Source organism: Bufo gargarizans, chromosome 3 (genome assembly GCF_014858855.1).
Source record: "Bufo gargarizans isolate SCDJY-AF-19 chromosome 3, ASM1485885v1, whole genome shotgun sequence".
Lineage (NCBI taxonomy): Eukaryota > Metazoa > Chordata > Amphibia > Anura > Bufonidae > Bufo > Bufo gargarizans.
This window is the reverse complement of record NC_058082.1, coordinates 495,359,487-495,374,641: the sequence shown is the minus strand read 5'-3', so window position 1 is coordinate 495,374,641 and position 15,155 is coordinate 495,359,487. Positions and strand designations below refer to the sequence as shown.

The 15,155-nt window shown below is 45.6% G+C and overlaps 1 protein-coding gene across 3 annotated transcripts; it reads right to left on the bottom strand.

The window, feature by feature from the left end:
- Nucleotides 1-329: 329 nt before the first annotated feature.
- LYRM9 (LYR motif containing 9) lies at nt 330-14,583 on the bottom strand. 3 transcript variants are annotated; one of them, XM_044286975.1, is made up of 5 exons: nt 14,494-14,583; nt 9,041-9,159; nt 8,178-8,325; nt 3,196-3,288; nt 330-554 (listed from the first exon to the last, which is right to left on the bottom strand). In XM_044286975.1, exons 3-5 carry the CDS (start codon nt 8,301-8,303, stop codon nt 537-539), a joined length of 237 nt encoding a protein of 78 aa, XP_044142910.1. In that variant the 5' UTR covers nt 8,304-8,325; nt 9,041-9,159; nt 14,494-14,583; the 3' UTR covers nt 330-536. The 3 variants fall into 3 exon arrangements, with proteins under 3 accessions (XP_044142910.1, XP_044142908.1, XP_044142909.1); XM_044286973.1 differs by having other exon boundaries at nt 330-549; XM_044286974.1 differs by lacking the exon at nt 9,041-9,159 and having other exon boundaries at nt 330-549; nt 14,494-14,564.
- Between the last annotated feature and the right edge of the window lie 572 nt (nt 14,584-15,155).

Sequence of the window (15,155 nt, the reverse complement as noted above, 5' to 3'; positions counted from 1 at the left end):
TGCTGCAGGCTTCTCACAGCTTTTCCTAGGCCAGTGAGATCACGTTCATCGGTCACAGGGCCTAGGCGCAGCTTGGCCCCATTGATGTGAATGGGGCTGAGCTGCGTTAACAAGCACAGCCGCTATACAATGTATGGTGCTGCGCTTGGTAAGCAATTAGAAGGCTGCCAGTGCCTTCTCAAACAGCTGATCGGAAGGGGTCCCAGGTGTTGGACCCCCCACCGATCAGATAATGATGACCTAACCAGAGGATAGGTCATTAGTAATAAAATCTCGGAAAACCCTCTTAATAGTAACCTATGTAACAACTATTATTCATGAAGTAGGAGGCATTTCCATCGGTTATATTTTATGTGAACCACCAATTCAGATAATACTCATGTATAAATGACAGTAGGCACTGTAGACTACAAATATTCCTTGCACACTGCAGAGCACATGACTGGAAAGAGAGTTCTTCTTTATGAGTAGATGTCATTGGGATGGATTAAGGTTCTTGAGTTCCGATCAAATAACGTAATAGTCTTCATATGCTGTTAGCCTTGTTTTCTATACTGTAAAAAATACATAATGAAAATTAAGCTTTGAAATGTCAAATTAGAAAAAAAAAAAACATGTAATGCTCATAGTGCCACACTCACTCACACGAGGATCCTGAGTAGGTGCTAGAATAAACTAAATTAAATTTATTCCATTTGCCCCGATGCTCTTGTCAGGGGGGGCTGCCTGGGTGAAAATATAGGTATGTCAGGGTTCAGCTCTGAACCTGGATAACCCCTTTAACTTTTATTTATATTGTATTTATTAAAAATCCTCTATTAGGACTGTAGCCCTTACCAACAAAAGTAAGGGGTTGTCTCACTTCAGTAAGTGGCATTGATCAAGTAGAGAAAGTTAATACAAGCCACTTACTAATATATTGTTATTATTCCATATTGCTTCCTTTGCTGGCTGGATTCATTTTTCTATCATATTATACACTGCTCGTTTCCATGGTTACAGATCATCCTGCAATCCGTCAGTGGTGGTCGTGCTTGCACAATATAGGAAAAAGCACTAGCCTATGTGCACTCCGATGGTCTCGGCCACCAGAGAGGCTGATGCTTTTTCCTAGTGTGCAAGCACTACCACCACTGATGGATTGCAGGGTGGTCTGTAACCATGGAAACGAGCAGTATATGATGTGATGAAAAAAGATAATCCAGCCAGTAAAGGAAGCAATATGGATAATGACAGTATATTAGTAAGTGCCTTGTATTAACTTTCTCTACATGATAAATGCAACTTACTGAAGTGAGACAACTCACTAAAATCATCTGCCTGGCTGTGTTATGTTTCGTTGACTTCTAGGTCAGTTTACCACACATGTTAACTGCACACTACGCTTAAGCCAACAGTGGTATAATTGCAGTTCACACCATCAGCCAAATCATGTCTGTTTCAGAAAAGATAAACCAGCAGAACAAAAATACTTTAACAAAGGCCCCCACCATGTTTTGCAGCTACATGGCATTGTGAGAGGTACATGAGCAAACCTGACAATTGATGGGCGTCAGACCACCATTGATCTGATATTGATTACCTATCCTGAGGATACGTCACCAATATCTAAGTCCTGGGAAACCCATTTAATGGGGTTGTCCCTTCTGACACAAACATGTCATATCCGCAGTTGGCCAGGAATAGAGAGGTGGCCACGCATGTGCGGCTCCATCCAGTCACAGACCAGGAGTGACGGGGGCCCCAATCTTGAGAAAAGAGCGGTTCACAGAGGTGAGACCGACACCTATCTGACATTTATGGCACATACTGTAGATATACCATAATTGCCACAGATGGAAATACACCTTTAAAAATTTTGCTAAGAGTTGGAAGTGTAAAAGAAAACAAAAAACAAAAACAACAAATCTCTCGCAATGTCTGGCCTCCGCGGTGACGCCAACATGTGCGGCACAGTACTGCGGAGGCCAATGATTGGGTGCACTGGTCACTAGGATGTACTGAATAGCACTGCTGAAGGACCAGGGCCACTTTAAATTCCCAGTCTGGTCCTGCTGGAGCATCAGTTGACAGGTTCCAGACAGTTTTGTTTTTACAGCAAAAAGAAGTTGCATAACATACAGTAGTATGTGGTTATGGAAAAATGACATAAATGTGATCATGAAGCTGAGGGAATTTTCTGGGTTTTTCCAGGTTAGCATCCAAACTATAAAAATATATTTAATGTCTCTCTGTATTTAAAGCGGACCTTTCACCAGTCCTGACATTATCATGTATATAGCTGGCAGTATAGGGCATACTGAAGACATGCAAGATGGCTTACTATTTTCCCTATGCGCTGGTCCGTTCCCCTGCTGTGCCCCCCGTCCTGGTTTGTTCATACCATCGGTACAGGGAGGAGACGACCCTGTTTCTGCTGCAATCTGGCCAATAGCAATGGAGTGCGTCACAGCCAGGGAGAAGGAGACGCCCCCTGAGAAACAGGGCAGTCTCCTCCTCCCTGTACCGATGGTATGGATTTACATACCAGGCAGGAAACCAGAACGGGGGGCACATCAGGTGAACAGAGCAGCGCATAGGGAAAAATAGTAAGCAAACTCACATGCCTTCAGTATGCCCTACACTACCAGCTATTTACATGATAATGTCAGGTGAAAGGTCCATTTTAAAGCGTATTTTTGATGATAATGCCAGTACAAATGACAGAAGTCATTAGATGCCACATGGTTTGCTAGGCAACCAGACCACCCACTCTCCTTGCCAGAAATTTAGGGTTACGGCCAGAGCATAGCAGATATTCTTCAGTGAAGACTTCCCAGCGGATTGGGACAAATTCCCCTATAAGAGAAACACTTGACATGGACATGGTTTTTGCGGCAGCATCATTGCCGGGATCGCAGTGGGCTTTCAGCTGCTTGCAATCTTTGCAGTGCATAGGTTAAAATGTTATGGGTAAAACCTGCAGTATAAAGTGACATGCTACAGATCTCTGATATCTTACCCATTTTGAAATTGCACTGCAGACAATCTGCAGTATTTATGCCACATATGGCAGTACATTGTGAGAGAGATGGCTGGCATCATCATTGGAGGTACCATTTAAATGTTCGTATCACATATCAGAAAAATAAAAAACGTTTGGTTATAAGATATTTGCTGTGTAAATAATTAGTGAAACTATCAAGTATCACTTGCCTTATTCATTACCCAGTCAGCATCCTCTATGGCCCTCTTAATAATCTGTCGTATCCTCTCGGAGTCATCCTCATCAGCATGCACCCGGAAGCTCTTTTGCAAAACAAACCATAATAGATTAATAAAAAAAAAGACAAATTTAGTTCCCTGTTCACACTAGTGTCATGGTAAAGGAACTGAAGGACAGGATCACAGAGCTCCAGATGGTGAGAAAAAATACCATGTTTATTCATATAAACAGCTGCAACGTTTCAGCCCAATCCTGGGTCTTTTTCAAGCAGAGAATAAGTGCAAACATGGAAGTATATGGCAGGACTTCCATCAACAAAGGACTGGCACTTTTATCAGGCACTGGGGTGGGGCACAGGCCCAACAGAATGGAGGAGAACAAGCACCAGGCTCTTTTGTCCTGAGTAGCAACACCCATCACACTAAGGCCCCTTTCAGACGAGCGTGTCTTACGCATTGGACTCGCTGCGTGAGTTTGCAGCAGCACCCGTACTGCCCTCCCAGCACTGACCGGGTTGCATAGCATTATACTGATTTATGATGCTATGTAACCCTTAAAAGTCTGAAATGTATTACGGACGTTTTTCACGGCCGTGAGTGGTCCGTGGAACCACGGCCTGGATTCCTGCTGAGAGCAGGAGCGCACGGCGTCATTGGTTGCTATGACGCCGTGCGCTCCCTGCTGCCGCCGCAATACTGTAATACACTGGTATAGATCATACCAGTGTATTACTGTATTGCGGCGGCAGCAGGGAGCGCACGGCGTCATAGCAACCAATGACACCGAAATGCATTCGGCCTAAGACTGACAAAATTAGGTCAGTGTTATCCAATACATTCCAGAACTGTAAGGGTTACAGACATCAATATAATGCTATGTAACCCCATCGGTGCTGGGAGGGCAGAATGAGTGCTGCTGCATATTCACGCTGCGAGTCCGATGCGCGAGACTCGCTCGTCTGAAAGGAGCCTAAAGGGGTGAGTATTTTGATATCTGCTATGAGCGTCTTCTCCACTATGTACCCAACAGTATCACAGCTTTCACTCATAAGAGAGCCATGGCAGTGACACCAGATCCATTTTGAAAGTAACCTGACAAATTCTGACTGATCTATAAATGAAGATATAGATTAAATCTAATAAATTAATTAATTAAATCCAAGTGTTTCTGATGTCAACAATAGAGGTAAAGACTGCGCTATTATTACATCAAAAACACCAGAACTTCTGACGGAAACCTAAAAACTTACTGTAAGGGTCCATTCACACGTCCGCAATTTCTTTAAAAAAAAACTTATAAAAAACACGCAAAAAATTATTTTCAATAAGGGTATGGCCGCACTGCTGCACATCATCTTCAGCACAATTTTGTGTGGAGACCCCACAGTGTGTTACAGTAGCAGAAAGTGGATGAGATTTACACAAATCTGATCCACACACTTTGATAGAAATCTGCAGCACAAATTAGCCAGCTTTGCAGATTTTTGAATTCTGCAGCATGGCAATTTATGCAAAAGATACCACAATGTTTTTCAGACTTTGCAATGCACAGGTTGAAATCATTTGCAACAAATTCGCTGTGTGCCCATAACTAATTCTTTTCAGAAAAGTTGTCACTGATCACCTAAGAGTAGAGGTCGCCCTACTCTTCTTACCATTTTTGAGGAGTATTTTTAGCAGAGGAGGAGTAAGATAGTTGCAGTAATTCAAATACATAATACGTAGGCATAAATAGTGTTAAGGTCTGCAGTGGAGTCTCCGTTCTAGGCCTCTGTCACAAAGACTGGACAAAAAAAAAAAAAAACTTGCATGCAGGACTTTTTTTGTCTGGTAAAAAGACAGGATTCTGAACAGAAACCGACCGGACAACATCATAATCAATGACGTCTGTTCAGTTCTCTTCAGGGCAAATATGTGCCTGACCTGGAACTTCTGTTGTGTTCTTTGTTCTGCTAATCTAACAGATATATAAATACTAGCAGTGTGAATGTGCCCTAAGGAGGTTGGTATTTAAGCAGGGGAACTATTACTAGGCTAAAGTATAAAGACAGTCCATTATAGTATATCTTCCCTATACTTTATCACTTGGCTATAATATCCAGCTGTGCATTCACTGCCCTACACACATACACACTGCACTGCACTACACACACACACATTACACACACACACACACTGCACTACACACACATTACACACTACACACACATTACACACACTGCACTACACACACTGCACTACACACACTGCACTACACACACTGCACTACATACATTAGGCTTCGCTCACATCACCGCTCAGCCATTCCGTTCTACTGCATCCTCTACAGGCACTGTGCGTGATGTATGGATGTGTGTAATGTATGTAGCGCAGTGCGCGATGTATGGATGTGTGTAATGTATGTAGCGCAGTGCGCGATGTATGGATGTGTGTAATGTATGTAGCGCAGTGCGCGATGTATGGATGTGTGTAATGTATGTAGTGCAGTGCGCAATGTATGGATGTGTGTAATGTATGTAGTGCAGTGCGTGATGTATCGGGGAAGGAAAACAGAAAGGACGGATTCGGCACATAACTGAGCCGAACGGAGTCCACAGGCCCCATAGACAAAAGTTGTGCATGCGTGCCGGTGTCACTGGGCAGGGCGCAGTGCTTCCCTCTACTCCCCCATGTTATTTGGTGTTTATAGTCGCTCGGTTTTGAAAGTTAGAGCGCCCTCCTGATATGAGCATCGGAGCATTTCAAGGCATTTTTTTGAGATCCGGTGATGCACCAGGTTCTCCATAGGTACCGCTAGGCGGAAGCTTCTGCCCAGCAGTGAGCCCGGTGACGTCACCAGCATTAAAGGAGTTATCCAATATCAGAAAGCAAACAATCTATCAATTAATCCAACAATAATCAAGTACTCTAATAAGAAAAAAAAACTAATAAAAAATGAATATTTTCCTTTAAAAAATTTAATTAGACCGCCCCATGCCATCAGTTCTCCCCAGTGCCATTAGTCCTTTGTGCTATTAGCTCCCCCCATGTCATCAATCCCCTGTGCCATCAGCTCCCCCCATGCCATCAGCCCCCCCTCAGTGCCATAGTCCCCCAGTCCCATCACCCCCCATGCCATAAGTTGTCTGTGCCATCAGTCCCCCAGCACCATCAGCCCCCTCCTCAGCGCCATCACTCCTCTGTGCCATCAGTGTCTAATGCCATCAGTCCCCAATGCCACAAGTCCTCTGTGCATTCATCCCCTCTAATGTCAGCGTGCCCAAAGCTCCCCCAGTGCCACTATCTCCGCTCCTAGTCTCCAGCAACCCTTTAAAGGGATTCTGTCACCTCCCCTAAGCCAAAAAACGATTTCAAAGCAGCCATGAAGCACAGCTTACCTGGATTAGGCTGTGCTCTTTTATCTTGAAATCCGTCCAGCAGTTACTGCAAAAAACTACTTTGATTGATATGTAAATGTGTCCTGAAGGTGCCCAGAGGGGCGTTTTGTTCCTCTTAGAGAGCCCAGTACTGCCCCTCTTTCAGTGCCCAGCCCGCCTTCCTTGTACTGTCTAACCGCCGCCCCCAGCCTGCCACAGCCTCTCCTCCCTCTCCTCCCCCTCCCTCACGCCGAACGAACTCTCGCACAGGCGCAGTACCCACTGAGGACTGCGCCTGTGCGATCATCAGGAGACTGAGGGCGGAAGCTTCATCTTCGTCACTGGGCATGCGCCGAGCCCAGTGACGTCCGATGCTCGCCCTTCCCTCAGTCAGCAGGGAAGAGCGAGCATCGGACGTCACTGGGCTCGGCGCATGCCCAGTGACGAAGATGAAGCTGCTGCCCTCAGTCTCCTGCTGATCGCACAGGCGCAGCCCTCAGTGGGTACTGCGCCTGTGCGAGACTTCGTTCGGCGTGAGGGAGGGGGAGGAGAGGCTGTGGCAGGCTGGAGGCGGCGGTTAGACAGTACAAGGAAGGCGGGCTGGGCACTGAAAGAGGGGCGGTACTGGGCTCTCTAAGATGAACAAAACGCCCCTCTGGGCACTTTCAGGACACATTTACATATCAATCAAAGTCGTTTTTTGCAGTAACTGCTGGACGGATTTCAAGATAAAAGAGCACAGCCTAATCCAGGTAAGCTGTGCTTCATGGCTGCTTTAAAATCGTTTTTTGGCTTAGGGGAGGTGACAGAATCCCTTTAATACTTTCCTCTCCTGTAGGGGCGCCGCTCCACAACTCCTCTGTCTTCTTCTCCGCCCGCTGCACTGCCGTCCTGATGTCATGCAGCGTCAGGTCATAGTGCACGCATACGTGCACTACGTCCTGACAATGTGTCAGGAGGACAGTGCAGCGCGTGGGCCGGCGGGTGACCACGGAGCGGTCAGTAGTAGCAAGCACTTCACTCCCACTCCATGGTCACATGACACAAACAAAATTCTCGATGGAAAAATGGGGGAGCTGTTTATGATATTGGATAAAGCCTTTAATGGGCAGGCTTTATCACTGCCCTAGCTTGTAAAACAGTGAGGGCAGCGCTAAAGCCCGTCCGTCAGTGTTTACTGGGCGGAAGCCTCTGCCTAGCAGTGTGCTAATGTACACAAAAATGCTCACATGAAATGCTCCGATGCTCATATCAGGGGGGCCAGAGGGATGAAGATGGAGATATGTCCGGGTTCAGCTCCCTTTAAGTGGGATACTGTAGGTTTGATTGTATAAGGATTTTCATCACACACACAAGGCTTGTTATGTAGACAATTCTCCCCTCATCCACAGATCCTGCCATCAATCTAATTTTTAATACAAGCATATGGACAGAGACCATAATTTGGCAAAGGAAAAACTATTTTACAAACCAGTCACATTCAGACCTGGGTTTATTCATTGAAGCACTTTTCCAGTAGGCATCACCATATGCATATGAACGTATACATCCCAGTTTACATAATACCGTAGCTATCTTTTGGGGTTAGGAGTTCTCACACTGCACAGCTCAGCTCACCTGTCGCACTGCGTGCTTATAATGATGTTGAAGATTCTCATTTGGAAGTTGCTTGCAACAGCGAAGAAGGTACCGATACAGCTGTAAGGGCCTCTGCACCAGCTCTGCTCCAGGTAAAGGTACCATTATCCGATGAGGGTGCCCGGAGCTGTACAATATAAAACATTTACACGTCATGCATCACAAGAATCACATGCTGTTGGTGCTGTGTCTGTGGAGAACGTGTCCCAAAGCTGGGGTCTTAGCCTGGCAGCAGGAGTGCTGTTGGACTGCAGGATTACTCTCCCTGCTGGTATGGTGTTGCGCCAGAGGGAATCGCCATGACAGATTGCAGATTCCTTAAAGGGTTTCTCTCACTTCAGCAAATAGCATTTATCACGTAGAGAAAGTTAATACAAGGCAGTTACTAATGTATTCTGATTGTCCATATTGCCTCTTTCCCTGGCTTGATTCATTTTTCCATCAAATTATACACTGCTCATTTCCATGGTTAAGACCACCCTGCAATCCATCAGTGGTGGTCGTGCTTGCACACTATAGGAAAAAGCACCAGCCCATGTGCGCTCCCACGGTCCCGGCCACCAAAAAGGCCAACTCTTTTTCTATAGTGTGCAAGCATGGCCACTGATGATGGATTGCAGGGTGGTCATAACAATGGAAACGAGCAGTGTATAATGTGATGGAAAAATGAATCTAGTCAGCAAAGAAAGCAATATGGACAATAACAATACCTAAGCAAGTGCCTTGTATAAACTTCCTCTACATAATAAATAGTATTTGCTGAAGTGAGACAACCCCTTTAAAAGGGTCGTCCGAGTTATCTCGTAATGTCAGTAAACGCTATAAAATAAAAATCATCATACCCTCAAAGATACTTCACTGCATGGTGACCCCTCTGCCTCACGGTGTAATAAGATGTAGGCAAAATCACTACACACTGCGACACTGTTGTGTACAGTACAAGCGATCAAACCTAGAGGGTCTAAAAACAAACAAAACATAAATAGTTAACATTTTAAAAATATTAGAAAATTAAAAAAAATCTTTTCCCCATTTGCCATATAAAAAAAAAAATCAGAAAGTTGAACATAATTGGTAGGGATGAGCGAATCGACTTTGCATAATAACTTGAGAAATTGATTTATACTGTAAAAGACCATTTCCCGAACTCGGGTTCGGTTCCAAGGTACCACTTGGAACCGAATCAGAATTCGGTAAATGTTTTTTTACAGTACAAAAAGCAATAACTTTGGCTCATCGGAGCCAATACATTCTAATACTGTACAGAGCTCCTGCTCCGTACAGTATTAGAACAAAGTTTTATGCGAACCGACTTCAGATGTTTCACCCAAAGTCGATTCGTTCATCCCTAATAATTGGTATCACTACATCTGCAAATGTCTCAAATTTTGTGAACACCCACACGCCAGGACTAAATAACGCCCGCTACAATGCCCGGACCCGCAACACTGTGCATACTTACCTGGTCCCCGAGGCCGGTTTCCTCTCGGATTGCTTATGTGACATCACACATGACGCAAGCCACGGCCTGCTATTAGCTGTTCCCCCTAGAGCAGTGTTGGCGAACCTATGGCACGGGTGCCAGAGATGGCACTCGGAGCCCTCTCTGTGGGCACCCGCACCCTTGAAAAAAATCTTTGGTGTACTAATATGCCTTTGATTTTTCCTCCATCAGCGTAGTGCGCACTATGAATGGCACAGGCAGTGCATTGAATGTAGGCAGGCTATTATAGCTAAATGATACATGGAAAATATACTATATTGCTATTGAGGTTAAATTGCTAGCTTGGCACTTGGCGATAAATAAGTGGGCTTTGGGTTTCAGTTTGGGCACTCAGTCTCTAAAAGGTTCACCATCACTGCCCTAGAGAGTGCTGCAACTAAGCGGCATACAGAGGGAGCGGATTCCCTCTGTCTTTCATCAGCATCTTGCAAATGATATCACGGGATGCCAACGCCCAGGCTTGGACTGGTAAAGTGGGCCCATAGTCTCCCACCCCCTGCACAAGTGGCACATTACACATTAGACTTACTGCACTACATACATATATTCAATGTACAGAACCTTCACCAGCCAATGTTCATATAAAAAAAACTTGTTCAATTATTTATTATATTTGAATGTATCCATACGGTGGGCCCCTAAAATAAATTTTACTGGTGGGCCCTATGTACCCCAGTCCGACACTGCCAACGCCTGCCTCTGCCCTGCCTGCTGTGCGTTAGTGACTTTCAGTAAAGCACTGACAGTATAATTCTCTTGTACTGCACAAACATTACAAGAGAAGTATCAAAAGATCACCTACTAAAGAGTGGAACTGTTAAATGGTTAAATTATTAAATAAATGTAAAAAATAAATTAAAAAAATTACATCTTTTTCCATAAAAAAATATGCTTTTCAATGAAAAACATTTTTAAAAATAAATTCCCCAACACATATTTGGTATTGTGTGTCCGTAACCACAGCCACTTCCCATTTATCATATAATTTACCCTGTATGGCAAACGCTGTAAAAAACAAAACTGCTAGAATTGCTGCTTTTTGCTTATTTGCCACCTAAAAAAAAAAATAAACGGAATAAAAACTGATTAAAAAGTGCTATGTATCGCAAAATGCTCTGAAAAAATTAAGCACCCACACAGACAGGACCGCACCGCCAATTAGGCGAGGTGACACGATCACCTCAGGCGGCGCAGCCCTGGTGACAAGTGGGGGGCGGCGGCAGGGCACAGGGAGATGAGCGCTTCCATTGTGGAAGCACTCATCTCCATAGTCACCTGTATCACTGTCCTCAGGACAACGATACAGATGGATGCTGCAGGACAGGGGAGAGGCGTCTCCCTTCCCCTTTCCTCTGATAGGCTCCAGGCTGTGAGCTCTACGATGCGATTGGCCAGCGCTACAGCCTGGAAGAAGGGAGCCCCAGAAGAACAAGGGCAGTCTCCGCCCAGTACAACCAAGTCCCCGAAGATACTGGAGGACATAGCGGGAGAAGGGAGTGGCGCCCAGGGATAATAGTACCGTAAGTGCAGTGAGATCCCTGGGAGCCGCTGTACATATCATGATACTTTGATTCTGAATTTTTTGCCAGATTAAAGCTCCTCTTTAAACATCTACTTTCATTGGTGGCGCAGTGCGCCCGCCCCTCTCTCCTCATTGGTGGAAGCGGCAGCAGTGGCACACGGGGGAGGGAGAGACTGCTTCCTTCTCCCCTGTACTGCTGAGGAGAACACTAAGCGCACTGAGAGAAGCGCACTCTTGTTCTCTGATACTAGACTGCGCAATAGCGAAGCCTAGTATCGAAAAAAGGCAACTCCTGGTATCCAGGTCGATACCAGGCAAAAGTATCGATTGGGTATTGATAATTCGATACCCGAAACAACCCTACTTGGAAGACATTTATTTACCTGGGGCCAAAATAGGGGGCATTATTAAAGCTTGGGGGCAGTAAAAAAAAAAAAATATATCTTACACTATGGGGGACATTATTTTAGCTGGGGGCCTACCATCCTGTGGGTGTTCTCAGAAGGGTGGGTCTAGGAATAACTGCCAATCAAATTCATCCATTTTTCATGTCCGTTTTTAACGGACATGAAAAACTGATGCAAAACGGACATTAAAAACGAACAGACGGCCAGAAAATGGATGCACACACTGATGCAAAATGGCCATGAAAAACTGACAGTGTGTCCGTTTTTAACATGTGCATGTAGCCTAATTATGTTATTTATGCCGAAAAATGAATGCCGCAAAATTTATAACGTAAAAACTCAATGGCTGTTTTTTCCCATCCCCTCCCCTGGAGAAAGAGTTAATACAAGTTAATCAGTAAGTTATGTGTACCCTAAAACAGATCCATTAAAAACTGCAACTTGTGCTTCAAAAAACAAGCCATCATACAGCTCAAAAAAAAAAAAAAAATGTTCACTAAAGGAGCATCTGTCAGCAGCTTTGTACCCATGAAACTGGCTAACCTGTTACATGTGCGCTTGGCAGCTGAAGGCATCTGTGTTGATCCCATGTTCACATGTGCCCACATTGCTGAGAAAAATGATGTCTAAATATATGCAAATGAGCCTCTAGGAGCAACGGGCGTTACTGTTACACCTAGAGGCTCAGCTCTCTCTGCAGCTGCTGTGTCCTCTGCACTTTGATTAATAGGGACAAGCAGTGATGACGTTTTCACTGTCTGGTCCTGTAAATCAAGGTGGAGAGGGCTCAGCAGTTGCAGAGAGAGCAGAGCCAGTGGCGTGCCTGGGGAGAGGGGGGCGGTCTTCCCCGGGTGTCAGAAGCAATGAGCGCTTCCATCAATACAGATGGAAGCGCTCATTGCTGGAGCGCTGACGCCCACATACTGCGGTGGGGCACGGGAGTGCATAGTTCCCTGCCCCGCAGCCGATCACCGCCACAGGCATCAGGCCTAGTAGGCCTGATGCCTATGTGGTAGTGAAATCCAGGCGCAGGTGTGCATGATGACATTATGGCGCGAGCCTGTGCCGGGACGCAGCAGCACAGTGAAGTGTGCGCACCTTCCTCTGTGAGCAAGCGCAGGTGAGTATTTAGCTTTTAAGTTTATTTTTTGTTTTTAATTGGGGGCAAATAATTATGGGAGGGATTACTATGTGGGGGGCAAATTACTATATGGGGCAATGTGGGGGAAACTACTGTATGGGGGGGAATTACTATGGGGGCAGTATGGGGGAAATTACTGTATGGGGGGGAATTAGTATGGGGGCATTGCTATTGGGGAGACACTGTAGGGGCAATTCTATTATTTCTGGGGACACTACATATTGCCTGGGCACAATATAGGGTGTTATTACTCAGGGCACTCTAGGGGACATTATAACTGTTGCAGACACTATATGGACATTTGGGGTAATTTATCAAACTGGTGTAAAGCAGAACTGGCTTAGTTGTCCATAGCAGCCAATCAGATTCCACCTTTCATATTTGACAGCTCTTTTGGAAATCCAGTTCTACTTTACACCAGTTTGATAAATGACCCCAATTATGTCTACTGAGGTCACTATTTTGTCAGCAGTATAGTACCTGGGACATTGGGACATTTTTAGAAGTACCTCGTTTCCCTGTTAGGCCTCCCCTTACCCCTGTGGCCGCGCATGCGAGGTATGATCTCTCCCTAGTCTAGTGGTCGGGCAGGAGTGCGCATAAGCGTTGTAGCTCCTGAGATGGTCTCTGATCTCAGTGGAGGAGTAGCCCCGGAGCCGCTCTATCCTGGAACGCAGAAAAAACGCAGCTGCTGAGCCACGAAAAGGCTTACGCTGCTTTCACACTTGCATTGTTGTTTCCTGGTATTGAGATCCGGCAGAGGATCTCAATACTGGAAAAAAAAGTTTCCGTTTAGCCCTCATGCGTTCTGAATGGAAAGAGATCTGTTCAGGATGCATCAGGACGTCTTCTGTTTCGGCAACATTCCATTTTGCGACCAGACACAAAAGCGCTGCAAGCTGAAGAGGTAAAAGAAGATGAGACAACCTCTTTACGTATTTGCTGCGCATTCTTCCAATTTATACCTGATGCTAATAACGCAAAAAGACCTCGCACAGGGCGCCATGTAACCTAAGGCACGGTTACAGCAGTGATGTATCATTCAAGTGACTGCTGAGACCTGTAATTGGTTGCAGCAGTCTTAGGACCCTGCTTCTTCCTGGTCATGTGGGGACTGTGAGCAGGAGGAAACGGAGCAGTGGCGGGACCACGGAAAGGCGAGCCCTAATTTTTATGTTCAGAGTCAAACATCCACAGCTGGAAAGCTGACCAATCCCTTTAAGGTACTAAATTAAACATAACACAGTACAGCAGAAAATAAAAATCCCATTTACAGGGTGAATGTTAATGAAGTGCTGAAAATAAGGCAACATTACTGACTGCCAGTGCCCTCCACACTGCCCAGTGCCAGTGCCCTCCACACTGCTGACTGCCAGTGCCCTCCACACTGCTGACTGCCAGTGCCCTCCACACTGCTCAGTACCAGTGGCCTCCACACTGCTGACTGTCAGTGCCCTCCACACTGCTCAGTACCAGTGCCCTCCACACTGCTGACTGCCAGTGCCCTCCACACTGCTCAGTACCAGTGCCCTCCACACTGCTCAGTACCAGTGCCCTCCACACTGCGTGACGTCACAGCAGCGGCCGACGAGCTCAGAGCAGAATCACGTGATTTCAGAGGTCACAGCATTAAGCGGCGCTGTAATAGTGTAGAGAAGCCGTAGTCACGCTGCAATTACACGTCGTGCACTTCCTTATAGCGACATCATGTAAACCTTCACCTCACAGTTTCTGGATGACTCGTTCCCTTCCGGTGGGGAGGACGCCGGTGTTTCCTTCTCTCAATGCTAAGTTCACGAGTCAGGACAAAAACTGGAAGGAGATGCCACCTAGTGGCCGACTGCCTTGATTACAACTGGGGAAAAGCGTCTCCCTGTCTTGCGTTTCTCCTTTTATTACTGTATTGAACAGGAAATATTATTAAATCAGTCACCCAAAAATATTTGTGTTGTAAAAAGGGACAGGGATGGCTTTCAGTGGTGATTTTGTCTTTTTTTTCCAATGCAGTTGTGCCAGAAATAAATAGTTCTAGATTTTTTGCGGTCCGTATACGGAACCATTCATTCCAATTAGTCCGCAAAAAAAACGGAATGTACTCTGTATGCATTTTGTTTCCGTATTTCTGTTTTTCCATTCCGTTCAAAGATAGAAGATGTCCTATTATTGTCCGCATAACGGACAAGGATAGTACTGTTCTATAAGGCCCCTTGCAGACGAGCGTGTCTGGATTAGGTCTGGATGCGTTGCGTCTGTAATCAGGGAAAATCGTGCGAGTAGGTACGCAATTGCAGTCAGTTTTGACTGCGATTGCGTTCCGATGTTCAGTTTTTAACGTGCGGGTGCAATGCGTTTTGCACGCGCGTGATAAAAAACTGACTGCGGT

Coding starts and splice junctions, on each gene's coding strand:
- LYRM9 (XM_044286973.1), bottom strand. CDS start 8,303: ATGGTACCTTTACCTGGAGCAGAGCTGGTGCAGAGGCCCTTACAGCTG. Junction 3,289..8,177: donor ATAAGCACGCAGTGCGACAG/GTGAGCTGAGCT, acceptor GTTTTGCAAAAG/AGCTTCCGGGTGCATGCTGA. Junction 550..3,195: donor CTGACTGGGTAATGAATAAG/GCAAGTGATACT, acceptor TTTACAGTATAG/AAAACAAGGCTAACAGCATA.